Source organism: Zonotrichia albicollis, chromosome 12, assembly GCF_047830755.1.
Source record: "Zonotrichia albicollis isolate bZonAlb1 chromosome 12, bZonAlb1.hap1, whole genome shotgun sequence".
Classification (NCBI taxonomy): domain Eukaryota; kingdom Metazoa; phylum Chordata; class Aves; order Passeriformes; family Passerellidae; genus Zonotrichia; species Zonotrichia albicollis.
The window spans coordinates 20229493-20257485 of record NC_133830.1 but is presented as its reverse complement, the minus strand read 5'-3'; the positions used below and the strand labels follow the sequence as shown (position 1 = coordinate 20257485).

The 27993-nt window shown below is 50.4% G+C and overlaps 1 protein-coding gene across 8 annotated transcripts in view; it reads left to right on the top strand.

The window, feature by feature from the left end:
• The first annotated feature begins 2674 nt into the window (after positions 1-2674).
• The window catches only part of IQSEC1 (IQ motif and Sec7 domain ArfGEF 1), a 298040-nt gene continuing 272721 nt past the window's right edge, over positions 2675-27993 (top strand). For 4 of the 8 annotated variants that reach the window (XM_074550173.1, XM_074550167.1, XM_074550165.1 and 1 more), the window contains exon 1: positions 2675-3954. In XM_074550173.1, coding sequence (XP_074406274.1) covers positions 3689-3954 — 266 coding nt within the window. In that variant the 5' untranslated portion in view covers positions 2675-3688. The remainder of the gene's footprint in view (positions 3955-27993) is intronic. The other 4 variants (XM_074550170.1, XM_074550168.1, XM_074550166.1 and 1 more) reach the window with 3 other exon arrangements.

Below are 27993 nucleotides of genomic sequence, written 5' to 3'. Positions count from 1 at the left end.
TGAGTTCTGTGACCTACATATAAATTCTAACAACAGGATAAACTTGAACAGCAGGATAACATTCCTCAGTGTCTAAACACAGCAGCAGAACCAAGAAGTGAGGCAGAGATTTAAGGGGGCTGGGGGTGGGAGCTAGGAGAGAAATGCAACCAAGAAAAAGAGGCTTCGAAGAGAATTTTAAAAGAGAGGGATGGAGGGCAGAGTTAGGATTGAGCACAAATCACTGCATGACTTCTGGATTCTTGTTTTTTTATATTACATTGACCTAATTAATTTTACATAGAAAAATATGTATCACAGGCTTTTTCTTGGTCTTATCTTCCTTTGAAAAAAATTATTTCAGCTGTTTGCTCACCCATGGCATTATTAGGCACACCAAACCATTTGTGAAACAGTGACATTTCGTGCTCAGCCTCTACACAGAACTATAAATTTAACTCTGACAAACCACCCAAGCTGGGCAGTGAGGGCAAGAGCCAGGCTCTCAGAACAGGACAGGCAAACACAGAGCAGGAAGGGACCCCCAGGGATCACCCAGCCCTGCCCCTGGCCCTGCTCTGACACCCCAACAATCCCACCCTGGGCATCCCTGAGAACCTTGTCCAAACTCTCCTCGAGCTCTGGCAGCTCAAGGACTGGGATTGTGCCTGATCTCTGGTGGGCATCAAACAGCCCATGAGCCTGTGGGCACCAGGGATGTTACTCTGAGTCTGGACCAGACTCTGAACACTCAAAAAGAATCCTCTGCAGGGTACTGATTTGCCAGAAAACGCCAAAACTCGAGACATTTTAAGGTTTTCCCAAAGGGTAATGGGGTATTTTAGCAGGGAAGTTGGACTGGGTGACCTCCAGAGGTCCCTTCCAGCCCCAACCTCTCTGTGACTTCTCTCTTGCCAATAATAAATGAGTAAGAGAATCCTACTTACTGAATGAGCAACGTTCCCTTTCATATTTAAATCTTCCTTGGCACTTTCCCAGGCAAGAATTAACCATGTGCTGCGTAGCTTATGGAAAAGGACTGTCTGAGGTAGGATGTTAGCAAGTAATAAGAATGTTATTTTGATGATTTTCATATTTTAAAAGGTTAGGCTTGATGTCACTTAATTTTCTAACTGAGCAAATCTGAACAAGCTGGGTCTGCTTTTACAATCTGTGTCTCCACAGATAGAGAGTGAATACATTATTGATTCTATGAATATGCTTATCTTCTAAGTTTACCTCTCCTTGTTAATTCACAGAGCCTGGTGGAGCATGCAGGCTTTTGGAGGGGCACAGACCATCCCTGAGGCACAGAGTCCTCCTCCCTCTTTCAGCGCTGAGCAGCAGCAACATCCAGAACACACCAGGAACACGGTGCAGGCTCCAGGTGCCAGCCCCAGGGCATGTCTGGGGGTTTAATGTATTTATCAGGGTAATTCATGGTTTCCTGCCGAGAGGGAGCAGCCGGGCACAGCTCTCCGGGCAGGAACGGAGCCTTTTCCCTGCTAGCGGGACAAGACAGCAGAAAACTCAGCTTAACGCGGCTCCTGCCTCGCCAGCAGTGCTCACGGGTCCTGTGAACTTGGGAATTTGTGGGTGCTTCAAACAGATCTCGCTGTAGGAGCTGTGTTGCTCCACTTCCACTGCCCTTGCTGGGAAACGCTTAATAAGCTTTTATTGTCTGCGCATCCTTTAATGAGTTTTGAGTGTCTTACTTTGCATTTTATTTTGCATATAAGAAGCAAGTACACTTGCTTTATTTATTGGTTTAACCCCTGACAAATACTCCGGCTGCCTGCTACAGTGCAGGTTGCCACAGTGAGATACCTTGATAAGCATTTCTTTCCACACAGAGCAGAGTAAACTGCACCTTGGTAAATACATTCTGAACTAATAGTATTCGGGAAAGAAATATTTTCAAGAATTCTAATGAAAAATACTAATAAAGTTCCCGGGAAGGAGGGTTGGTCTCTTCCGAGAGTAGCTGAAGACGTGTCAGGATCCCCACTAGGACTGGAAATTAGTCCTTCGTGCTTCAGTCACCTCGGCAGTCACAACAGCCCTCCGTGCACTCGTGTCAGAGCAAAAGGAAGTTTTGCCAGAAGTTATTTCTGCCTAAAGCCAGAGTGGCCCTGCGAGCTGCCAGAGGGGTCTGGCTGTGGCTGCAGCCTCCCCTCACGGCCCTTTCCCCCTGGGGACAGGGACAGCAGCTGGGACAGCCAGCCTGTGCTGGGAGCACCGAAGGGTTCGAGGCGGAGCCCGCAGCTCCCCTCGCCCTGCGGCACCGGCCGCGCTGCTGGAGCACGGGGCGTCCTGGCAGAGATGAGCAAGAGCGGACCCCACCACCAAGGGTCGGGGAGTCAGTGACAGCAGAACAACCCCTCCAAGAACATTTTATTAATTGTAAACTTGGCGAGTGGAAAAATGGAGAGAAGAGGTAGAAAAATTAGAAAAAAAAATAAGGAGACATAAAGAGGAAGGGAGGAGAAAATCACATCTTCAGCTTCCTATCTTCTTCCTGCAGTATCGCCCCGTTTCCCTTTCCTACTCCCGGTTCTCACAAGCATTCCCAACACACACTTGGGATGATACAGGACCCAAAACCTCAGCAACTTTTCTTGGCTTGATGCATCCTTAGCGGGAAGCAGCGTTTCGCCAACAGAGGTTTTAACGCCAGGGATGCTGACGGGAGAGGCGGAGGGCTCTGCTGCCTGACTCGGGGCGTGCTGCTGGGGCGCCCGGCTCGGGGGGCCACCCCCGCTGCCCCCCCGGCACGGGAGCGCTCCCCAGCTGTGGCAGGGACAGCTCCGGTCCCGCAGGCCGGGTCCCCGCCCGCCTCCGCGCACAGCGCGCTGCTCCCCGCGCCGCCCCGGGCCCCGCTCCCGAGAGCGCTCCCGCACCGCTCCCGGGGCTCTCCCGCCGCGGGGAGCGGGGCCGGAGCCGCGCCGGGATGGGGCGCGGGCATGGGATGCTGCAGGGATGGGATGCGGGACTGGGATTTGGAGATGGGATACAGGGATGAGATACAAGGATGGGATGCTGGAATGGGATGCAGGAATGGGATGCTGGAATGGGATACAGGGATGAGATACAGGGATAGGATGCGGGGATGGGATGCGAGATGGGATGCTGGGATGTGATACAGGGATGGGATGCTGGAACGGGATACAGGGATGGGATGCAGAGCTGGGGATGCGGTGCGCGGATGGGGCGCTCGCCGATCCCCCGCCGGCCCCCCGGAGGAGCGGCCGCCGTTACTTAAGCGCATCCCGGCGGCGGCGGGGGAGGCGGGGAGCGGCGGGCCCGGCGCAGGGACGGCCCGCGCCCCTGCCCATGCCCGGCTCCGAGCGCGGCGGGGGCGCGGGCGCTGCCAGGCGACGGGCGAGCCCGGCTGCGGCTCGGGCAGGGCGGGACGGGCGCGGGGACAGCGCCGTGCGGCGGGGCCCGGGCGGCTCCGGGCGGCTCCGGCGGCGGCTCCGGCTCCCCCGGCCGGCGGCCCTGCCCTCGCTCGGCGGCGGGGGCCGAGCGGCAGCAATGGCGGCGCGGGGCCGCCGCCCGCCCGGGCAGCCGCGGCTCTAGGAGGGGACGCGCGGGGCCGCGGGGCGCCGCTCCCCGCCGGGCTATTTATTCCTCCCCTCTCGCTTAAGTTGCCAGCGGAGCGCGCTGGCCGGCGCCTGCCCCCCCCGCGCCGCGGAGGTGCGGGGCGGCCATGGAGAGCCCCGCCGAGAACCCCAGCAAGGCGGCCGAGTACCTGAAGGAGCTGAATAAGATTATCGAGACGCAGCAGGAGCTGCTGGAGAAGCAGAAGCGGAGGATAGACGAGCTGGAGCAGCAAGTGGCCAAGTTGTACCACGAAAATGCCTGCCTGCAGGACGAGCATCACCGGCACCTGGCCACATGCCGGCTCCAGCAGGGCGTCCCCCCCGCGCCCCCGGGGGTGCTGAGCGCCATCCAGGAGAACGCCAGGCACGAGAAGTAAGCGCTGTCCGCCTTTCTTTGCCCCTTTGTCGCGCAGGGGGTTTCCCTAGCGGGGTTTCCCTTCCCTTTCCCCTCCCGCCTTCGGCCGCCCGAGGCTGGCGGCAGCGGGACTCCCTGCGGGCTGTGCCCCGGGCGGCCCGGGGGACAGTGATGGGTGCGCAGGGTGGCCCCAGCCTCGGTGCCCGTGTCTCACTCGCTCCCTGGCCGGGCTCCCGGGGGGTTTCGAGCCGGGGCTCCCCGGCTGCCCCGCCGGCCGTGCCCACGGCTGTCCCCCCGCGGCGCTCGGGGGATGCCCCGGGCAGAGCCGCGGTGGCGGAGCTCGCTGGCTGGGAGCAGCGGGGCGAGCCCTGCCCTTCTCCCCGTACGTGTTCGCTGCTGGTGGCTCCGAGAGCGGGGGTACCCGGCGGGGGGAGCCGCCCGCCCCCCGGAGATGCCCCGGGCGCTGCCCAGAGCGGCCCCCGGCTCCGGCCGCTATCGAAAGTGACCCGGCCAGGGGTCAGTAAACATTGGCCGCTCGCCACCGGCCGGCTGGCCCGGGCCAGCGCCACTCGCCCCGCTCGGGCCGCCTTCGCTGCCGGCCGCCGCATCTATTCCAGCCTCTCTAAGCTGTAATTAATCGTCTGCGTTTCCCCAGCGCTGCGAAAGCCGCTTAGTTGCGCCGTTCCGAAGCAGCCGGGATTCGGGAATAGCAAGAACTGAGCTCGGCGCTTTCCCGGCGTGTTTTTACTTCTGGAAAAGTATTTAAGGCTTGGCTTTCCCGGAGCGGAGTGGGAAAAGCATGCATGGGATTACGAGCCCACTTCGCTGCTTGACACAGCACAATGGGCTGTTTGTGATCCGCCGCGCTCGAATTCCTCAGGTTTATAAATACAGACGCGAAGGCTCCCGGCCAGCCCCGGGATGCGGATACGGCACCGCCGGAGCGAGGGCGAGCCCCGGCCCGAGCGGGGTGCCCGGGGTGCCCGTCCCGCTGCCGGAGGCGCCGCTCGCTCGCTCGGGAGCTGCCGGGGCCGGGGCAGCGGCTCGGGCAGCCCCGCTGGGCTCGGCAGCATCGCGTTCCGGGGAGCGGTGCCGGGCAGGGATGTCCCGGGAGCTGCCGCCGCACGGGGGAAGCGCCGCTGCCGCCGCTGCCGTGCTCGGAGCCGGCGGTGCTGGCGCTCCGATCGGCGTTTGCTCAGTGCTGCTGTAGCTTCAGAAGGGTCGCTGGTCACTCAGTGTCCCCTTTGCCTGCTCCTGCTCCCAAGCCTTGCCCCTGGCCAGTCAGTGATAACAGGGCTTCTTTTCCTGTGATGCTGGGGTAATCACTTTAGTCTTTTTTATAAACAGAGATGTCTCTCTGAAAGTAAATAGCTCCTTTAATAAACTGGAGAGCATGCTGTCATTTATCAATCAATCAATCAATCAATGTCAGTCAATCTCTTAAGGAGAAAGAGGTGTTTCTAGAAAACATGGAATATTTACACTAATCCTATCCTGTGCCTCCATGTCCAGTACCCGAGGATTTTTGTGGCTGTGCCTGTAGTACAAGATGTCAACTCAACTATCTTGTCCCATTTGTCTCTTGTAAACGACATTACCAAAAATTGTACAAATGGCTTGCCTTGTTTGATAATATTTCTCTTCTGCAGCCCAGGACTCATTTGCAGAGCCCTCCTTGGGCAGGCAGCTCTGGGCACTCTGAGGCTTTTAAGTCTCTTAAGTGGATTTGATGCTGGGATCAGAATTAATCTGGGATATTTATGGCAGAGTTGTATTGCTTTGAGGCATAGCCTGGGGGCTTAGTGGGGAGCTGGGAGCCAGCCCTGTGCAGCTGGCCGGGCCCTTGGCCCACGTGCCTGCCTGGGGAGCCTCGGGGCCACCTTCAGTCCTGCTGTCCCCTCTCCTCCCCCAGAACTGTTCTCCGTGGGAGGGAGCCCCTTCTGCTCTGCCCTGCCTGCCTGCCTGGCTGGGTGGCTGTGTCACACCCGTGGGCCTGGCACAGGGGCTGTGCTGTGGCTGCTGAGGCCCCACGCTGTCCAGAGCAGGGCAGGAGCCACTCATGGCATCACTTCATTCTCTGGCTGGATACAAAAGATGGAGGAAGTCTCCAACCTGGAAAATAGAGAATAATACCCTTGTTTTAAAAGCTTCTCACAGCCCCACGGTTCCCTCAGCTTCCTGGCAGCCCAGCCTGCAGGTCCCAGGGCTCTGGAGCTCTGCTCTCAGGAGCTCAGCCTCAGTTTCCCCTGACCCAATTGTCCCACTCACCTGGGGGATGTGTGGATGAGCATGAGGATCCCTTTGCTGAAGTTCAGTGTCAGGTGCCAGTGATGCTGGAATGGGCAGTGACCACTGCTCCTCCTGACACTTTTGGACTTCAAAGCTAAAAATAATGGAATCCTTTTTAAAGGAACCTGGGCTTCTCTTAGTCAAACACACCAGGGCTTTTAGAACTTGTCCTGTACCTTGACTTGACCAACATTTCTAAACTGCTTGGACTCCTGTCCTGCAGCAGCTCCCCCTGAGTGAGGAGGCTGTGGCTCCTGACAGGGCTCCCATATTGCCCGATGTGGTTAACTTGTATAAAAGGAAGTATGGAAAAAGTTATACTAGATAATATGGCTATGGTTAGGTCTTAATAAAAGATAGTAAAAGAATCTGACAACCTAAACAACAAAATCCCCACGAGTCCTAAAAGTTTTCCGTTCTTACAATGGAAGGAATATACAGGTGAAGGCTGCTTAAATAATTTGGAAAAGCTGGTGTGGTTATAGAAATTCTGTGGCTTGTGAGGAGGGGAACTGTTAATGAGCCTGGACATAAACTCCTCAAAGAAAGAAACTTAGTCCAATAGTGTGCATATAAATATATAAAAATAAACTGGTTTATGCACTTCCAGAAAATCCCAGAGTGGGAAAAAAGTTTCTTTTGTGCCAGTTGCTGATGGAAGAAGGGAGGGAGGAGCAGAGGGCTGGGTAAGCAGGTGCAGGTGTGCTGCTCATCCTACAAGGACAGACCAAAAAAGGTTTGGGGGTGGTCTCACTGATTTTACAAAGATTTGCTGAGAGCAAATCAACATTACAATGCACTGGTGGAAAATGAGAATAGTTGATAAGGAGGCTTTGTCAGGTGTGATGAATCAGCATGAGGAAGATAACAATAGGTGTTTAACTCATTAGGGTGTTTAACTCTGAGTTGCATAAGACTAATGTTGAGTGAATCCATTTCATTTAATGTTTGAGAAGCAGCAAGAGCCTCTAGAACTCAGCTCCTCGGTGTGATTCAATAATGCACTTTTTTTGGGGTGTAAACCCAAATGCACTTCATTTTCTCCCATCTATACAGGAATAGTTTTGTGTGTCTGAGAGCTCAACACTGGCCCCTCGCAGGTTAGGGAGGGATGTTTGTGCTTATCCTAATCAAGTTAAAAACTGCTGCTTTTCCGTGGAGAAGGTGCCTGCGGAGAGGCAGAGCAGGAGGCAGAGCAGAGCTGTCTGCTGAGACAGAGCAGTCTGAAGGGCTGTGTCTGCGGCTCTGACTTCTGCACCTGGCCTGGCTGATTTATTTTTAACTGAATCTGGGGCTGGTTCTGTTCTCTGGGCCACGGCAGCCCCGGGTTGGAGCTGTGGGACACCCCCAGAGTGTCTGGGAGCCGCTGGGCTCTGAGGTGTGCTGGGAGCAGCTCAAGTTGTTGCTCTGGCGACAGTCACATGTGAAGGCTCCTTGTGCCCTACATAAGGCAGCTTGTGACTTGGCCTGTGGCGGAGCTGCCCTGCACAGCCTCAGCAGCAGACTCTGCATTAGTGTAGAGACCAGCAGGGCTTGTTTTCTCTGCCTCCAGAGATGTCCTTTGCTGAGACAGGCTGTGTGAATGACGCAAATCCCATCTCCCTCCCTCCCGCGCTCCAGCAGCAGCGTGTTTGTGTTTGTGTGCTCCGCTGGAGGAGCCCAGCAGCTGCTCCAGGAGCCTCCTGCTTGGGCAGCTTCTGCCTGCCTGGCAGCAGGGATGGAGATGAAGCGCTGCTGCTGGCTCCTGTTTCCCCAGTGTGGTTTGTGCCTGGAGTCTGCAGTGCCAGGGCAGTTCTTACAGGGATGTGCCTCTGTGTGTTTGTCTGGCTCAGCTGCTGAGGAATGCATCCATGAGGGAAGCACAGGCGGAGTCCAGGGTGAGCAGGGTATTCCTGCAGGGTGCTGTGTGTCCTGTCAGCCCTGTAGCAGGCAGGGATGGTGTAATTCCAGCTTTGCACAGAAACTTGCACCTCCAATAACTTAAAAGCTCCTGTTTGCTTAATTTTCAATCCATAACTGGAACAGTGGGACTGCTGAGCCCTGAGAGTGAGGGTTTCACACTGAAGGGAGTGCTTTTGCTTTTGAAGCCCTCATTTTGGGGTCAATATTGTGATTTGGACAGCAGCACAGGGGGGAGCATCCCTTAGAACAGGCATTTGTGCTGCTGGCAGGCTGAAGGAAATCAATAGTGTGAGGATGTTTAAGAAGATGTGAACTTGCTAACTAAACTCAGCTAAATTATTTTGGATCTCTGAAATATTGGCAAATTCTGGTATGTAATATCTTCTAAACATTCAACTAAATGATAACACATAAAGACAAATTCATTTGCAAGCTGATGTGTGCTGTATAATCAATAAACCAAGGCAGGGAGGGGGTGCCAGGAGCACAGGGATGACAGAGCAGACTGCTGGTTATCAATAAAGTTCCTGGGAAGTCAGAGTGGGGAGGGAGGACATGGTCCAGAAAGAGAGCAGCAGAAATAGGGTGTTGTTTTGGGAGAGGAAAACCAGTGTAGCAGAAAGTAATCCATGCTGTAACACAATAGCTTTAAAGACGGTTCCGAAACCTGAAGTAAACTTGTCCCATTTAAAGCAGAGCAGTGCCAGAGAATTACCAGGACTCACTGCATGTGGAATCCTCCTCTGATGAAGCTTTTCATGGTGCTGACCCAGAGCGCAGCTTTTGAGCCTCCCAACTTTGCAGTTGTGTTCTGAACTTTGAGCACAAAGTGCATTTTAGTGCTCCTTGCTGCTTTGATGGCCTTCCTTGTGAATTCACTCTCGAGGAAACTGCAAAACACTTCCAGAGATGCACTTCTGCAAAGAGCTGGACATGTGCATGGATGCTAGGGGCTGGTGAGATTCCTGAGGGCCAGGTCTGAACCTCCCTCCCCTCCCTCCCTCCAGGCCAGCCTGGATGTGCTGCTCTGTGCACACGCAGGTGTGGAGCTCCCAGCAGGGCACTGTCCCCACCCAAGGAGGGCAGGGAAGGCCTTTCCTGCTCTGTGGTGCCAGTCTTGGCTGGGTTTTACCAGAAACCAGAGCAGAGGGGAGCAGGATGGCCCCTGGGGAAGAATGGCCCCTGCCACTGCAGCACCTCCACCTGTCCTTGGCTCCTCTTGTAGAGCTTGGCAGGTTTGGGTTGGTGCACCAGGCAATGTTTTGGGGTCAGTGTTGCTTCTGAGCTTCCTGCTGGCTGGGGATGCTGAGCTTTGTCCCCTCCAAGTGACAAACCTTTGGGAGGAGCTGAGGAACAGACATGCACATTTCTGGACCCGGCAGCCTCCTTGCCCTGGTTATTTGCTCAGCAGGAGGACAAGGCTCCTTCAGTCCTTAGGGAAGGTGTGTTCTGGTAAAAAAAAAAAAAAAAAAAAAAAAAAAAAAAAAAAAAATAAATCAGTTGCAGCTCTTTTGAAAACCTGAAGCAAAATACAGCACACCCAAAAAAGTGTCTTCAGGAAGAGCTGATTTGAGGGCAGATCACAGAGCTCTGAGAGAAAAAGAGCCAGGCATTTCAAGGTGTTTTCCTTCAGCATACTGATACTGATAGGGGACTAAATTATTAACATTGAAATAGTAAATTCTTAAATCCTCCTTGCCAGCAGCATCTCAAAAAGCTTGATTTGATTTTTTAGACCTAGCAGAAGAAGCTGGCTGTTGATGTGCAGGTCAGGGGTGCTGAGCTGAGCCCAGAGTGGGTGCAGAGGCTGAGCCTCCCTCCAGGGATTTCCTGAGAGCAGGAGGAGCAGCCCCTGCTTGGCACTGCTCAGGGTGGTGTCTGTGCTGTGCTGCAGACCCACAGAGCAGCACTGAATGTGCCTGGAGCTCATGGTCAGCTGGGGCCACAGCCCCACTCTGGGCAGAGCTGCCCCACTCTGGGGGCTCAGCTGGGGTTGGATCCCCAGTGTGGGCAGAGCTGTCCCCAGAGCTGTCCCCAGAGCAGGCAGCCTGTCCCAGGGGGTTGTTCCCTTTGCTCTGCCCCAGGCTCCTGCGTGCAGGTGCAGGGAGGTCATGCCATGCCAGGCCCCAAGGAGGTGTGTGGGAAGCTGCTTAGGTAAGTGGATTTTGCAGGTCAGAAGTAATTCCCGATGTGCAGCCCACACTTGCATTATTCTAATTTGATCCCATCATTCCGACTCAGGCCCTCTCTATTATGTTAATTGCACCTTTTTTTGGTGTGTTTTGCAGCCTGCAGATACTTCCAGGCTGTACCTGCCAGCATTCCTGCCTTTCATCTTAGCTCAGTGAGCCCGTGAATGAGGTTGTCATAATTCCTTTCTGCCCGTGTCCCTGCCTAATTGCACTGTTTTTCTCAGCAGAATTGTGGAATTGGAAATGGAGACAGTGTGAGCAGGCTGTGGTGCAGCAGAGCAGCATGGTTGGAAGAGATGGATGTGATGGTGCATCCTGCTGCCTGCTGGGTACCTGTCCCTGGGCTGCTCTCTTCCCATATTCCTTGCTAGGAATTCCTCTCCAGATCCTTCATAGCATTTCCTGAAATACTGGAATTCTCAGCTGTTCTAGCTACTGTGCTACAGTGGGAGATGCTGGTTTTGCTGCCCAGAAATGTGGGTAGGAATTGTTGCTGTTAATGGTCATTGCCCTGTGGTTGAGGACAGGAGCAGGAGGTGTCTCAGTCCCTGCTGTGCCCTGTTCTCTGCCCTTGGCACAAGGAGCAGGGGGACTGATGGCTCTTTTACAGCTGGGCAAGTCAGAGTTAATGATCTTCTCCTAATGGGCTGCTCAGCTGGGCTGAGAAATGCTTGTGTTAAACAGCACACTTGAGACAAACAAGCCTCTTAAAATCCTGGGTGCCCTCGTGGCTCTAAACCAACTTGTTTGACTTTAATGATGTTGTTTGTGTGGTTTGTGGCAGGAAAAACTAATAATGTTAAAATCAGAGAATGAATCCCAGGCTGGTTTGGGTTGGAAGGGACCACAAATCATCCAAAGCCACCCCTGCCATGGCAGGGACATCTCCCACTGTCCCAGGCTGCTCTCAGCCCTGTCCAGCCTGGCCTTGGGCACTGCCAGGGATCCAGGGGCAGCCACAGCTGCTCTGGGCACCCTGTGCCAGGGCCTGCCCACCCTCACAGGGAGGAATTCCCTCCCCATATCCCATCCATCCCTGCCCTCTGGCAGTGGGAGCCATTCCCTGTGTCCTGTGCCTCCATCCCTTGTCTCCAGTCCCTCTCCAGCTCTTCTGGAGCCCCTTCAGGCCCTGGCAGGGCCTCTGAGCTCTCCCTGGATCTTCTCCTCTCCAGGTGAGCTCCCCCAGCTCTCCCAGCCTGGCTTCACAGCTGAGTCTGCTGCAAAAAGGCCAAAACTTTTGAAGAGGGTGAAGTGCTGCAGAACAGAGCTGTTTTCCCAGCAGAATCTGAGTCCCCGACTGGGGATTTTATTCGCGGCTGTTGTGTCCTGTTGGGTGTGGAGCTGTGACGCCAGGGGAGCCTCCATCCCTTCCCATCCCCATCCCTCCCCATCCTCATCCCGGTCCTGATCCTTGTCCCTGTCCTGATCCCCATTCCAGTCCCGATCTCCATCCTGGTCCTGATCCGGTCCCTGGCCTGATCACGATCCCCCATCCCCATCCCAGTCTTGATCATGGTCCCATCCTGGTCCCCGTCCCCATCTCCATCCTCATCCCGGTCCCTCTCCTAATTCCCATCCTGACCCCATCCCCATCCTGGTTCCTGTCCTGGTCCCCATCCCGGTCCTGATCTCCATCCCAGTCCCCATCCCCATCCCGGTCCCTGTCCTGATCCCCATCCCCATCTCGGTCCCCATCCCAATCCCATCCCCATCCTGGTTCCCATCCCCATCCTGGTCCCCATCCCAATCCCATCCCGGTCCCCATCCCCATCCTGGTTCCGGTCCCGGTCCTGATCTCGGTCCCCATCCTGGTCCCCGTCCCCATCCCCATCCCAGTCCCCATCCCGCTCCCGCTCCCGGGCCGTGCTCCCTCTGCTGGCCCCGCTCTCCCTGCTCAGCTGCGGAGCCACATCTGGAGCGTGGGACTGTTTCCAGTGGCAACACCTCCGCTCCTCCTGCCTCTCCCCAGACGGCGGAAGGGCTGCCGCGAACGCAGCTGAAGATTCATGAGCGAAGTTTTGTCTTGAAGTGCCGAGGGAAAGTTTCTTTTCAAGTGGTGCCGTTTTAAAATGTTCGCAGGAAAGGAATTATTCTGCTGCGAGGTGTCTGAGCAGACGGAGTGAGTGCTACTGCTGTGCTAGATAAGAAAAATGCTGCCACTGAGCAGCTCTCTATAGCGACTGATTGAAATATAATATACATTATTTGCATGTTAATAAGATTTCTAGTCAGACTTCCCCGGCAAACACAAGTGGAGACAAAGGCCTGCATGTCATACATCTGTAACTGCAGCACAGCAATTCAGATTTGCTAAATGTGAATTCACTTCATCCTGTAATGAGGCAAAGAAAGCAGCAGGGGAAGGTGGGGAAGCAATCTCCTGGCCTTCTGCAGGGTTTGGGATGCAGCTGGGAGTTGATGTTTGTCAGGGTTTTCCATCTTTGCTGGATTTCTCCTGGCTCACAATGACTGCAGGTGACTTGGGAGCTTTTAATTGCTGCTTTTGGGTGTGGAACATGGAGCTGAGGGGAGCACAGGGAGATTGTCCTCAGACAGGATTCTGTTGGGGAATCTGAAGCCCTGCTGGAGTTAAATCTGGCCAGGGACATCAAGGACAACAAGAAAAGTGGTAAAGGGATGAGTTGGGAAAATGTGGGTCCTGTGCAGAAGGAAACACACCTGGTGAGCTGGGACAGGGATGGGACTGAAGCCACCCAGCTCTTGTGTCACCAAAGAATCATCTCTGAAGTTCTGACTGCATCTCAAGAGCAGAGCAGCTGTTGGTAATCACTGAGTTAATGAGACACAGCTGTGGGGTGGTACCTTCACCAGGGAGGTGTCAGTGGGACCTGAGTGTCCCAGGAGGGGCTGGTGGGACCTTCCCAGGGCCAGGGGGGAGCTCAGTGCTCAGGGCAACGCTGGGCCTGGGCAGGGCTGAGCAGCACATTGGGGTCAGCAGAGCTCAGTGCCTCCCTGGGGCTGGTCACAGGTGAGGAATGGGACATTTAACGTGAGTAAATCCTTTAACGTGAATAAATCCTTTAATGGGAGGTGGGCACAACCTCTCTTTGCTTGACTGGTCCAGGTTGCCTCAATTTCAGAGGTTCACTGCAGCAACATTTTGTTTTTTCTGTGAATGTGATGTCTCTCTGCTCACATGTGGGGAATATAAAATCTTGTTTGTTTGTCTTCTGAGTGCTATTAATGGTCCTGGAAATACAGTGAAATGTCAGGGATGGATGTGAGTCACTGCCGACAAATGATTGGCTTCCAGTTCAGGTCCCATCAATCTGCAGCCTTGATCTCCTGGTATGGTTTTCTGAATGTAGAAAGTTATATTTCACTAGAATTAAGGTGATTTTTTGTTTTTTGACAAATGATAAGAAAGCAAACCCACTTATAATGGATTGTGGTAGATAACAATATTCTTTTAGTGTAGTTTTTTTGGCAGGACAGGCAGGGCACTGAGCCTTTGGGTGCACCCAAAGGTGCAGGATTTGTTTGCCAGGTCTGCTCTGGCGATGCTGTCCTCAGTGCTGTGCTGGAGCCGGTGCTCAGAGCAGGGAAGTGAAGGGGAAGGTCTGTGGCAGGGCAGGGCATGTGAGCTGCCCTGAGTCCCATGCCAGGCTGCAGGTGGGATTTCCCTCCTGTGCTGCAGCTGGGACCTTGTGCTGTGCTGGCTTTGGAGAGACCTCAGGGGATTGCAGAGCCCTGAGCCATCCTCCTTCTCCATCCTTCTTCTCCATCCTTCGTCTCCATCCTGGGTGCTCACCTGGCCTTTCACCTTCCTTCTGCCAGGGAATTCAGAGCAGGAGCTGGCTCAGAAAGGTTCTGCTTGGTGGTCCTTTGTTCCCTCCTGGCTGCCTTGGGAGGCAGGCAGGTGTTCCTCTGGAAATTTAAGCATTGTTGTTCAAACCCAAAGCACCCTGACAGATCATTATTTGAAATTCTTGGCTGGAGGGGCAGGATCCAGTGGCACCATGACCTGGGCTCTGTGTGCTCTGTGGTTTAGGCTGCTTTCTCCATCTCGTGCTGTGGTGTCCTTTGTGAGCAGGTTTGTGTGGAAAGTCCTTGTAGTGACAGCAAAGAAGGAACTCACAGTGGTAGGAATCTCCCCTGGGGGTTTTATTTGCTGCTGGGAGCTCTGATTAATGGCTCTGTGTTGTGGACAACAGGTACATTTTGACTTTTCCTTGCATTCCATCTTTCTGTGTAGCCCAGGGCAGAAGAAGAATTTGATTTTGGCTTCAAGCTGGAGAAGCTGAGTGCACTCCAAAGAAAATCTCCTTTAGCCTGTTCATCCTGCCTGGCTCTCTGCTTCACCCAGGCAGGATTGTGGGTGGGCATTCTCAAACCCTCAGTGTGACTCTTGGTAAAATTCACTGCTAAAACCAAACCCTCTGTCCTGATCTCTTTAAAGGCAAAAATGGCCTTTATCCTCTTGTATCTCAATTCATACACATAACCTGGGTGTGCAGTGCCACAGAGGTGAGCAGCCCTGAATTACAGGAAGGCAAAGTGGGGATGTCTGACCCTTCCCATGGCTCCTTCCTGGAGGATTTTCCCCTTCATTTAGCACAGCCTTTCCTGGTGCTGATCTCCCTGATTGAGACCCAAAGATGAGGCTCTGCTGTGCAAGGGGGGCTGGGATCCAATGCAAATGAACCAGCCAGATCTGAATAAGGAAAAAACAATCTATGTTCAGCTTTCAGGCTTGGTTCTATTTTAAGCTTTTAATTGAGTCCACCACTTCTTGAGTGCTTGAGGTTGTCAAGGATTGAGAGAATGACTTTGTCTTTCAGGGAGGGAGGAAGCTGACTTTATTTCAGGTTTGCTGAGGTTGTGACACCAGAGTTAGTGCTGACACGGAGCACTCCCCTGCCCAGTGGGCTGTGTTTGGGCTGTGCCAGGCAAGTGTTTGGAGATGAAAGTGCCAGGTGTGGAAGGGAGGAGGGTCAGGAGTGAAGGAACTTACCTGTGACCTTTTTTCCAAATGGCTTGGGAGGGAAACTTTGAAGGCAGCGATCTGAGACTGTGCATGGAATTCAATAGCTGCTCCTGGCTTGCACTGCAAGGAAATTCTAAAAGGGTGATAAAAACTACTTCACATAAGGTAGGAGAAGCCTTTTGAATCAAAGGTCGAGAGATCTTCCTGCTCATATTTATTTCAAGTGGCATGCAGCTTGCCAGGCCCAGGCCAGGCTCCTGTGACCGTGTCCTGCTGTAGATGGAGCTCACCTTAGTGCTGGTTTAAATATTTAATCAGAGCCTGCTGTGCAGGTGACTGGAACTGAAGGAGGGAGGCAGGGAAATGAATTTCTGCTCCTGCTTTCCCCAGATGCCAGGGTTGTGCCTTACAAATTTACTGGCCTTTAGAGCTTAAAAAAGTGAATGGCTGGGCTTGGATCTAGATTCTGTGTTGAGCAGCACAGGTTGATTTTAATCCTAAAAAGGAGATTTGCTGCAATCTCTTCAGAGCACAGTGATTAAATGGGGTTTTGGTTTGCACAGGTGCTGCAGCAGTGCAGTCCTGTGCAGCATTAGAGTGGCTGGGAGGTGGGTGCAGACCAGGGGCATGGGATTACCAGGGAGGAATGATGAGGAGGACTCCATGATATCAGAAGGCTAATTAATTACTTTATTTTACTATATAATTCTATACCATATTACACTACATCTAAACTGAAACTGCACAAGCACCCAACAAAACCAAATCTCCTGACCAACTATCAGGACACAGCTTGCAGAGATTGGTCAGGAAAACAAAAACTCACATCAGAATCCAATCCAGCAAATTCCTTCAGGTAAATAATCATCCAACACATTCCACCTGTTCCAAAACACAGGAGCAGCAAATGAGATAAGAATTGTTTAGATCTCTGTGCTTCTCCAGGAAAAACCGGAGAGAAGGAATTGTGTCTCTCTGTGTTCAGAGGGTGTGAGTGCCCCCAAGGGATCCCTGCAGGCTCCTGTGCAGTGTCCCTGTGTCCCCCCTGGCCCTGCTGCTGCTCCTGGGACAGCTCTGGGGCTGCAGAGGAGCTCAGGGTGTGAGCACACAGCCCTCAGTGGGAGCCTGGGCAGGCTCAGGGCTCTCCAGGGGGACTTCACAGCTTAGAGGAAGCCAAGAGTCCTTGGGAAAGCAGACAGAACCTCGTGGTTTGCATGGTTTTCCCTACTCTCTGCTCTCCTTCAATGTAGTGACAACTTTAGGGTGGTAGAAATGTTCCTGTTTTGGAGCTGATCACTGAGAGCCTGCTGCTGCTCTTGGTGCTTCAGAATAGACACCAGGCTCTCATCTCACAGGGTGTTTTTATGTGCTGGGAGTGCTTTTTAATTTTTTTTTTTTAATTTCTTTTCTTCACCTGCCTTTTTTTTTCCACCCATCTGACAACTTCCTCCAGTGATCTGATCTCCACCCAAATGCATCTGATCAGAGCAGCTCCTGCTCAGGGGGATGAGGGCTCTCTGCCCTCTCTCTTGCTTGCTCTGAAAGCAAGAAAGGAGAATTCTTTAGAGCACATTGCAGAGTTATGTAACTCCTCGAGGAAAGTGCTTCCCAGCACTGAGCTTTCCTCATTATGTAATGTGATACATCACCAGAACTTGCCGACACAAGCCATGATCTTCACCTCCACTTGCTCATGAAAAACCTGTTATTTCCTTGACCTCACTTGGCTCTGAGGGCTGTGGGCACTTTTAGGGCCTCGTTGGAGTATTTTACTCTGGAGTAAGGAAAACTGCTGGTAAATCAGGTGCCAGTCTGAGCTGAGGGAGTGCTGTGTGTGTCTGAGTCTGTAGCTTTGCTCCTGTGACACTGCTCTTGTTTTAAGTGCCTTTTTGCCTTTAAATAAGTGCTTCCCAGGCTTTGAGCAAGGAGCAGAGGGGGTTTTGTGTGGCATGGCATGACCCTCTTAGGCTGTTTGGGTCATTTTGCTGGGAGTGAAGGAAATCATTGTACATCTCAGAATGAGATGAAGAGTCCTTTTCCAGCTAATGTGATTTAATTTGGGATAGACTTCACTCATGCTAACAATGCAATCAACCCCAGCATCACCAACAGACTTAAAGGCACCTGGCAAAGGTCACCAGAGCTTTGTTTAACAATTCAGCCCATGCAGGTCTGCAACTTGGTCAGTCTTTGTGCATTATGCTGATTTGTGCTCTGGTGTTCTATCTAGGAATAGATTTGTGAAGTGGCTGTTCAGCAGCTGCTGTTGTAACAATAAATGCCGTGGAACTGGTGTGATAGGCTCTGATTTTGGGGGTGATTCCAGCCCTCAGAAGACTGACCAGTAATCACAACTGGTTCTGTTTTCCCCCAGGGACATTTATGGACTGGAACAAACTAAACACTCCAAGCCTTTTGAGCCAAACCCTTCAATCTTTCCTCTAAAACCTTAAAAAAGGACCTAGAAAGAGCATTTAGAGACAAATAGCCAATTTGTAAGCCATCATGCTCCTTGGTAGCTGAAATGCCAACAAAATATCTCAAATTTATGTCGCCTGCTCAGCTGAGCACAGGATTTCCACTTTGCTGCCTGTGCTGAGTGCTGGTTTGGGCTGCTGGAGTTAACAGGGCAGGAGCTGCTGCTGGTGGGGATCCTCTGACTGCCCCAGAGCTGCTCCTTCCCAAAGGATGAGACTGTGCAGGAATTCTGCCTGAGTAACTCATGTTCACTGCACAACATCACCAACTGCAATATTTTCTGTAAGGCAGGGAAAGTAACAACAAAGACTCAAGTGTGCTGCTTCTTGACTTTGTGCCAGCTGATCAGGGAGTAAGTTTAACCAGAATTCTTGGTCAGAATCAACAATATCTTTCTTTAACTGAAGCAGGTTGCCTTTGTTTCTGAAGAGCAATGTCAGTGTGGGGTGGCTTGATCTCCATGTGTTCAATTCCTGGGAGATGGAGGAACTCAAGTCTCTAATTAGCTGTCTGTTTGAAAGAAGTCAGAGTTCTGAGCTGCAATAATTGTGTTGTCTGGGATGTGGAAACAGCCAGAATCAACAGCAGGGCCTGGGGATGGGGAAGCTTGGGATGCTGTCAAAGCTGGGAACCTTCTCTTCCCCCTTCTCTTCCCCCTTCTCTTCCCCCTTCTCTTCCCCCTTCTCTTCCCCCTTCTCTTCCCCCTTCTCTTCCCCCTTCTCTTCCCCCTTCTCTTCCCCCTTCTCTTCCCCCTTCTCTTCCCCCTTCTCTTCCCCCTTCTCTTCCCCCTTCTCTTCCCCCTTCTCTTCCCCCTTCTCTTCCCCCTTCTCTTCCCCCTTCTCTTCCCCCTTCTCTTCCCCCTTCTCTTCCCCCTTCTCTTCCCCCTTCTCTTCCCCCTTCTCTTCCCCCTTCTCTTCCCCCTTCTCTTCCCCCTTCTCTTCCCCCTTCTCTTCCCCCTTCTCTTCCCCCTTCTCTTCCCCCTTCTCTTCCCCTCTTGGCTAATTCTGTGTTTGATCTGAGGTGTTGAGGTTCTGGTGCACTGCCCATGCACTTGAGAAGGTGAGAATAAAGAAGGTTTAAAAGCATGAGCTGCTCCAGACCTCCTGGGGGAGAATTGGAATGGGAATTCCTCCTGTAAAGGCTAGGAGAGCTGGGGGTGCTCACCTGGAGAGGAGAAAGCTCTGGGAGAGCTCAGAGCCTGAAGGGGCTCCAGGAGAGCTGGAGAGGGACTGGGGACAGGGATGGAGGGACAGGACACAGGAATGGCTCCCACTGCCAGAGGGCAGGCATGGATGGGATATTGGGAATTGGGAATTGTTCCCTGGCAGGGTGGGCAGGCCCTGGCACAGGGTGCCCAGAAAAGCAAGTTGTTCTGTTATTCCTCAGTGTCTAAGAAAAATCCTGTCTCAAAATACTACATCGCCAAACAGAGCAGGTAGAAGACTAAATTATTTATCTGCCTAATTTGTGATCTCCCCTGGCAGCATTTGGAGAGTGAGTGGCTTTGTTCTTGTTGTGAATTTCTCTTTCCACTGACCAATCCCCTTCTCTGATAGAAATGCTGAGGCTCTTGCTGTAAGCCCTGGGGCTCTTGGGGAATTTCCTCATTTAGAGCAGAGCCCTTCTCCCTGTTCAGCTTTGGGAAGGTTCCTGCCATCCCTGCTCTGCTCAGCTCCTCTAGAAGCACTGCAGATACCCCTCCAGATTTAACTTTGGCTTTGCTGAGCTTTCCTAACCTCCAGGAGTTTATATTTGGGGTCCATCTGTTAGCTTGGCCTCACATGACAATTTTGTACAGGCTTTTCTTTTCACTTCCTTCATGGGGATGTGAGTTCTTTACATTTATTTCCAAACTTAACACCAATGTCTAATTCTTCTGATGTCTCACCACCCACGGAGCTGCAGGTATTTTTATTTACTTGTGACCAGTAATCCGCTGGTGAGCATCAAAGTCCACGTTGGAGCTTCCTGTTGGTACAACAGGGTTCCAAACAGCAGAAGGCAGCTGCACAGCACCACTCATTAACTATTAATGATGGTATTCCTGTGTAAAACCCTTGCTGTAGGGTTTGCTGCTTTGGTAGCTCTGGGAGAAGGCTGTGCTGAGGTGGCTGGGTTATGCTCTGCACCTCTGACAATGTGATTTTTCATGCTGCAGACTGAGCTGAAGGAATACATCACTGCAGCTTTACTTAAGGCAACTGAAAAACCCAGCCCTGCTCACTCACTGGATTTGATAGCAAGAAAAAAAAAAAAAAATCCTGTTTCCCTTAATAAAAGTAGTGTGGACAATAATTTATACTTTGGAAAATCTGCCTTCCCATTATGCGCTAGTTTTCCTTTAAAAAAACCCAATAAACACAATGAAAAAACCAAACCAACAACTAAAAAACCTCAAAATAAAACAACCCAAACCTCAAACTCACAAAAAAATCTCAGATTCTGATGGCTTTTCACACCTTGTGCTTTATTCTACCTCAATCAACCAAATGTGACGAAACAGCTGCTGACATCCTTTTGTCCTTCCTCACCCAACAGAATATTCCGTGGTGGTTGCACAGTTTGAGTTTGTGCTAAATATAGCAGGGGAATGCTGAAGGAGGAAATCAGCTGTGTCTGCCTGGGACACTTCTCCCTGCTCTCAATTCTCCTGGAGCATTCTTTTCCCATCCCATCCCTTTGCACTCCCTGTGCTGCCTGGGGAAGCTCATTCTGACCAAGGTGAGGTTGAAAAATGAGCTTGAAGTGTTTTGGCTGCCTGGAAGCATCCTCACTGTAATTCTGGATGTTTCTGGCTGTGTCATTTCTCTGCTGGGACACAAAGCCTGCCTGGGTCAGAGGCAGGAGGGTGAGGATGCCCCAGCTGCTCTTTTTCCCCTCATAAATAAAGACTTTTAGAGCTTTGCAAACAGGAATGATGTGGCACAACTTATGAGTTGAGGCCGCGAAAATGAGCTACAGTGAGGTTTCATGTTGATATTTGTGTTTTTGTTACAAAATATATATATTTTAATGTAATAGCTACAGTGTATTTGACTAAGCAGTCCATTGGACCTTGGCGTTTTCAGGAATTATCCAAATATAGTTTTACTTTAGAAAGCCTTTAACAGTCTTCCTGCTCAGCAGCCACATTCTATTTACCAGCTGGATTTTCTTCTGCTTTTGGGTACTTAAATACTTCAAGGTGAAGGTATTGTTTTTTTCATTTTTTTTCCTCTTGAAAAACACTTTACAATTGATATTTATGGTGTTTTCAGGTACACTGGCAGCTCTGTGTTTTTAGAACTGTCTTTTCTTGATGTTTCCTTTATTTTGAAATCTGGTAAGATGCAGCAAGTGGACAGACTTTCTTCAGAGGAGCTGCCTGCAGTTGTGGGTAGCTGCTGTTCTAATTCAGAAATTTTATGCTATTATACAACAATGAACTTAAAGGAAATTCACAACTGGGTTATTCTGAGGAAAATCTTAGCACTGCAGTAGGAAAGGGCACAGCACAAAGTTTGCTGTAACTTGGACTTAATGACTTAACAAAATAACTAAAAAACCCCACCTCCCCACAAAGCAAAATGAATTGCTGTCTGATCTCTTGTTTATAATTAAGTAAATGGATCAACCTGAGGCACTAAGAAGCGTGGCAGGTTTAGCCAGGGCTCTCAGTGGCCAGGGCTGCTGACAAAGCATCAGGATATTCATTAAAGTGCTGAGCCTGTATTTCCTTTGTTGCTGGAGCTGCCAGCAGAATTCCTGAGTAGCCACGAGTGGCTTGTTTGACTTGCAGCTCCCTGTGCTGTCACAGGAGTGCTGGGGCTGGCAGGATCTGGCCCTGATCCGTGGGATGCAGCTGGGAGGGGCTGTGCCACACTTCTGAGGGAGCTCTGCCATTCACATCGCAGTGAATTCACATTTCAGTGCTGCTGAAATTCCAGTTCCATGGAGTGGGCGTAGAGAACCTACTTATAGCAGCAGTGCTGGCTGCTGGAGCCATCTGCTCCTGGATCCTTGGCATTAATGAAGAGCTTGTTCTTCATGTAGGAAAGGGAAGAAAATCCTCCCAGAACAGCCAGCCTGGAAAACACAGGACTTCCCCCTCTTTCCTCTCCTGCCTCCTAAAACGGGATTCAGAGAACCCAACTGTAAATGCCACGTGAAATGCAATTAAGAGGGGTTTGTGACTAAATGTCTTGCCTTGCTTGGAACGCATCCTCTGGTATTTTTAATCCCAAGTCAGAACTACTACTGTGTTCCTGCCCCCAGTGCTGGGAGGATGTTCTGAGGAGAGGATCAGAGGGGGCTCCAGGCCTTGTTTACATCTGGGTTTGTGCCCACCCCAGTGAAAGATGAGGCTGTTGGAAAACTTGCTCACTTTCGGAGAGGCGCTGATGCCTTAAGTTTTAGATTTCATATTTTCCAGATTCTGTCCTGATTAGTGTGTAACTCTGAACTTCATATTAAGTGTCAGCAGTTCTCCTCAGAGCTCAGTCACACAGGACATTCCTTTCCCAGCCACAGAACCAGGGACACCATCACAGCTTTGGGCCCAAAAAGTGCAAACAACAGAGAATTGAGGAGAGCAGACTGGGAGGGTGGGACTGCATCACCTGGAGCTGGAATTGGACAATTAACCCCAATATGGAAATGGACCAAAACTTATAAAAGTGTGAAAACTCATGACCTGGGGTTCATGTTGGGTGTAACCATGGCTGGGCTCTTGCACTGCCCAAGGTGCATCCTTTGAATGCCTTTTAATAAATCCCTGCTTTATTCCTTTAACACTGCCCTGTGTTCTGGGCAGCCTCTCCAGGCATCAGATGATGCCATTAACCCAGGTTGTTGCTCTTGTTCTCATTGCCATTCCCTCCCTCAAACACCTGCAGCACACGAGCAGCTGTTCTGGTTATTTCTGCCTCTCAGGAAGGGATCACCTTTCTGCACTGAAATTCTGGGCTTGGTTTATAGACTGCTGCTGATACAAGCACTGGGACAAATAACATCTGTTTGTCCAAACAGATAACGTGAGGACACTTTGTTCTAATTCTTAATTTCTTCTGACATTTTGTTCTAATTCTTAATTTCTTCTGATTCTGTTAGACGCGAACTTGGTTTTCAAAAGTTGCCCTCACAGCGTGTTTTTGGGTCCTCTTTCCCTGATCATATTGAGACTGTCATGCACTGATGCCTCTTCTCAGGTTTGGCTGTGCTCTTACAAGTGCAACCTGTTATAAAAACCACATGTGGTAGATCAAGAGAATAAATATGATCTCAAATAAATATAGTAGCTTTTATTTGTAGATGTTGACTTAGCTTTATTTGGAAGAGATTACAGTTCTCTTACCCCAGCAAATTTGCAATACAGTGTTGATATTGAACTAATGATTCTTTTCTTATCTTGTGTGTGTTCTGGTAGATTATGAACTGCTTTTATGTGCCTTTTTATAGACCCTGCTCCTGTTTCCAGATCGTGTGTTTCAGGGCCATGAAGTGTAACCTGACATAGTAAATCTGCTTAGCTCTGGTCTGGCTTGCACAACACGGGATGAGGATGGATTTCAAATTTAATAATGCTGAATGACATCAAGTCCTAGCAAGCTCCTGACTGTCACTCCTTGCAAATGGCTTTATTGGGCTTGTAATTGATGCTTGAGGTAATTAGTGCACACTGCAGGGTGTTATCTAAATTCTCAGGGTTGATCAGCAGGCTGAGTGTCAGCAGTGTGGAAGCAGATCGTGGTTCAGGAGCATGAAAAGGACATTTTGGAGCCTGGCACTAATGGGTTCTTCATACAAACCTGCTTGGCTTTGCTTGGAATTTTAGGAGTAGTATCATGATTGACTTTTCTGTTCCTTACAAGAGCTGCAGATGGGAAGTGAGGAGCTGTTTTATAGAACAGAGCAGGGGTTTATCCTTGATGTAGGAGCCTGTGTAGCTGTGCTGGAATCTCACAATGAATGCTTGCAAATTACCCAGCATTAACTGGCCTAGGAAATGTGTTTAGGAACCCACTTTGTCTTTGAAACTGGGATGGTGTGTGAATAATTTAATACACTCTGAAATGGAAAACTGAGGCTGCTCTGCTCTGCTGGAGGGGCTTTTCTGGGGAGTAAAATGCTCAAAAGATGGGGCTGACCTCACCACTCTTCTGTATTTCTTTTAGAGCTGTGAAGATAACTGCTTAGGGCTTTAAAGGAGCTGGGGTTTAAGAATTGCAGGCTGTAAGTTCAAGTGTGGCTTGTTAGGAATAAATGCTCCCGTGCAGTTCCTTTAACAGTTTGATTCCAAGTGTTCTGTTTCTGTCCTGCCAAACTCGTTTGAAGCTCAGCATCAGGCAGGGCTAAGCTTTGCTAATCCTTCAGAAACATTTAAACTGCACACAGGTAGTTAATGAAGTCAGTGGGACTCCTGGAAGCACTGCATTTAAGGGTTCTGCTGAACTAGGATGTGCATTTTCCAGGGATAACCAAGAAATGCTGGCACTGCCCTGTTCATCTGCCTGAGGGCTCTGCACCATTATTTCCCTTCCTGTGCAGAGCGTTCAGCAGACCCGAAGCATGCTGGTGCACTCTAGAACTGAAGGAGAGAGGATAATAAACCAATTGTAAAGAGCTCCAAATCTCTGCACTCTGTTCCAAATGCATCTCTCCAGCCTCTGGCTGAATCTCCTGTGGAGGGAAGCCAGGCTGTGGCCAGGAGGGAGCCTGGACCAGCTGTCAGGAGGAGAAGCTGGCATCTGGGCAAGGGTTTTAAAATAATTGCGTGGGGAGCGTGCAGGAGAAGCTCTCCTGACTTCCCTGTCCACAGCTGTCTGTAGCCACATTTCCCTTTGTATTTGTCCTGGTTTCTCAGAGTTTGGTTGTTAATTGCTGCCCTGAGATATGTGAAAGGTCTCTGTTTCAGCCTGCATGTCCAAAGAACAAGTCAGAGCTCTTCAGTTTTTGGTCTTGAAGCTGTTTATTAAATCTTATCTATAAAATCTTCTTTTAGCCACAGGCACTCTGACTGCCCCCCGAGGCGGTGTTGTCCTTTTATTCTACAAACTACATATAACATATTTACTCTTAATTCCCAATACCTATCACCTATGTTAGACAGTGCACTTCTACTCTAAACCAATCCCAAAATGCCAACATCACTGCAGAAAATGGAGAACAAGAAGAAAGGCTGGACACCCCCAAGTTCCTCCATCTTGTCCCAAAAACCTCCATTCCAAAAATCCTAAAATCTACCTTTTCACCCTGTGATAATTTTATTATTATACTATTCAAACCTCTGTGACTTTCAGGTCCTCATACAAAGGTTGTAACTTGCTCCAGGGGTCATAATCAAACCCACAGGTGCTCTGGGCTGTGTGCCAGGGTCTCTGAGCCCCCTGGCAGGGTCCTGGCAACTCTGGACACCCAGAGGGATGCACTGAGTTCTGACACTGGTTCAGGGCAAATTTGGCAGAGAATCCCCAAAGGGGCTCCTCTGGGAAAGCAGATTCAATTGGCGCCTCTCCCCAACCGGTCTGGGACAAAATACCTCCTTGGAGAAAAGTGGAAAAAACCTGTTTGTTAAACAATAAAACCTAAACAATATTAAACAATAATTGTTGCTCCAAAAGAGATGACAAACTGAGAAAGTCCCTCTCTGGGTTGCAGTTTAGCTCACTCAGGCTCTGATCAGTCCCTCAGTGCTGGAATTGTCACTGGCCAGGCCCAGCCCGGTGGGCCTCAGGTGCAGCTGCCGGTGCTGCCCTGGGTGTTCAGGCCAGAGCAGGTTTAGAGAGGTCCAAACAAAAGGGAAAAAAAACCACAGTCCAAGGAACTTCTTTGCCTCAGCTGGCTAAACTAACCAAAAGCAAAGGAGAGCTCTGTCCCGCTGTCTGTCCATCCGCAGACAACACAGTCAGGAGCAGGAATGTGGAGGAGTGAGTGCAGTGTCTGAAAACAAACTGCTGATTCTTCTCTGCCCTCTTCACTCCCTGGAACAAGGCTTAAAGGTACAAAACTTATTAACAGAACAGACAATTGGGGATAAAAGCATCATGTAGTCAACCTAGGACACTCTTCACAGAGAAAAACAAGGCACAACTTCCCCAAAGATATTTTCTGGGATTCACATTCTCTGAACCTCAGGGAAAGAAAAACCAATTCTTATCTCAACTGCTGCTCCTCTTGTTGGTCAGAAGTAGAATGCATTGTGGAAGATTGTTTACCTGAAGGGAACTGGTAATTGGATTCTGGTGTGAGTGTTTTGATTCATTGACCAATTAAATCCATGTGTGTGTGTCAGGACTGGCACGAGATTCTGGGCAGTTGGGCTGAGTTGAGGACTTGTGCAGTTTCAGTTTAGATATAGTGTAATACAGTATAGAATAATATAGTATAATAAAGTAATTAATTAACCTTCTGACATCCATGGAGTCAGATGCATCACTGCTCTCTCTTAGTGGGGGTTGCCCTGTTTCCTGATAGCTGCCATTTCAGTACATCCTGGAATTAGTGAAATGAGATAGATCCATACTGCTGTGATGGGGAGCTGGAGAGATCAGTTACCTCCCAAAGCACAAGTCAAGGACTGGGGAAGGAAGAGGGTACAGATTGTTATGCAGAGGAAATGGGAATGTTTGTCAAATCTGACAATATTGAATATTTGAACATCCATGTACTGCAGGCATGGTTTAGAATCCCAGCCCCGTTGAGAGGATATTTTCAGGCTGTGTTTTTGATATATTTTGCTGTGGCACACACTAGATTTTCATGCTTTTCTGGGGGAAAATGCTTGGCTTGCAGTGAAATGCCCCAAGTGAGAAACTGGCCCGTGTTTGTATTTGTGAAGGAGAATGTTTTGCTGAAGTCTTTGCCAAAACCCTGCCATGTTCAGGGCAGGACTGTGAGGACAAGGACTCAGGTTAATGAATTTCTAGGGAAGCTACTGATTTCCTCACTGCAAAGCTCAGGTTTAACAGATAGGGCTCTTAAATTTTGGCACAATTGATCAGTTCTGCAGAAGCACTGGGTTAGTGCAGTTTTTAAAAATCACTAAATCCTTACCAGCAGCATGAGCAAGAGCAGCATTTACAGCTGAAATACAAATAACTCCTTAATGGGACAGCATTGAATTCTCATTTTTTATTTGCTGAGATAGACTTTTATTAAGTACTCAGCTTAATAAAGTGAGTTCATCTGCTTGGTATCAGGTGCCAACGTTCAGCTTGTGGCATCTTTTTGTCACCTCTCTTCCCTGGGCCCCACCCCAGGGTATAAATCTCACTCAGCAGCTTTGGAGCAGCCCTGGAATGCCCTGGCTCAGGTGATCTCCAAGCAGTTTATGACCTAAGCATGATCCAGGTTGCAGCAGTGGATGTGTGCAGGGCTCCCAGGGGCAGTGACGTGAGGAGCTCCTGGGTTATGTCACCCTGACCCATTTCTGGGCTCCCTCAGCTCACCAGCAGCTCCCAGGGAACCAGTTAAAGTTATTTAAATACCATCATTTGCAACCTGTGCAAAGCTCTGCATCAGGTGAGAATAATTAAATGGCTATAACTGTGATTCAAGTGGAACCAGGGCAATTTAAATTGATTTGGTGGCTGTTAAGAGAGAGCTTTCTGTGGCACTTTGGGCACTCCTGTTGTAATTACACTTTGAAGGGAATGTGTGTCCATCTCCAGCTGTTACCCAGCTTGTCACAGGGCTGTGCCCAAATGAGGTGTGACTGATCCCATTTCCCAGGCTGTGTCTGGAGGTGGCTGCACAGGAGCTCCCCTGTGGCTGTACCTGTGTGTGCCCAACGTGAGGGCTGAGCCAGGGCTTTGGATGTGCTTAAGCTGTGCCTGGATGAGCAGTAACAGAGCCTTGGGAGCATGGAAGGGTAGATGTCTGCCCAGTAGCTGATATCAAATCTACCTTCTCTTCCCTAAAACTTAAGGGTTACATTTTTTATTTTAATTTTTATTTTGGTGGTAGTGGGAGTTTAAAGAAGCTGAAGAGAGGGAAACCTGAAAGCAACCTTGGCAAGCTGTTGAAGTTTTGCTGCAATGAACCAGACTCTCATTTCTAAGCTGGTAAATGAACTGCTCAGCTGTCCTCAGGAAAAGAACAGCTTTGAGTGTGTTTGGGGTTGTAGCCTGTCTGAAGACAAAGGTGAGCTAAAGAGGATGTGGAACTGGCAGTGCTGGCTTCATGGCTGGGCTTAATGATCTCAAAGAGCTTTTCCAACCTTAACCATTCTACAATTCTTTCCCCACCCTCCCCCTCGCTTATTAAAATAAA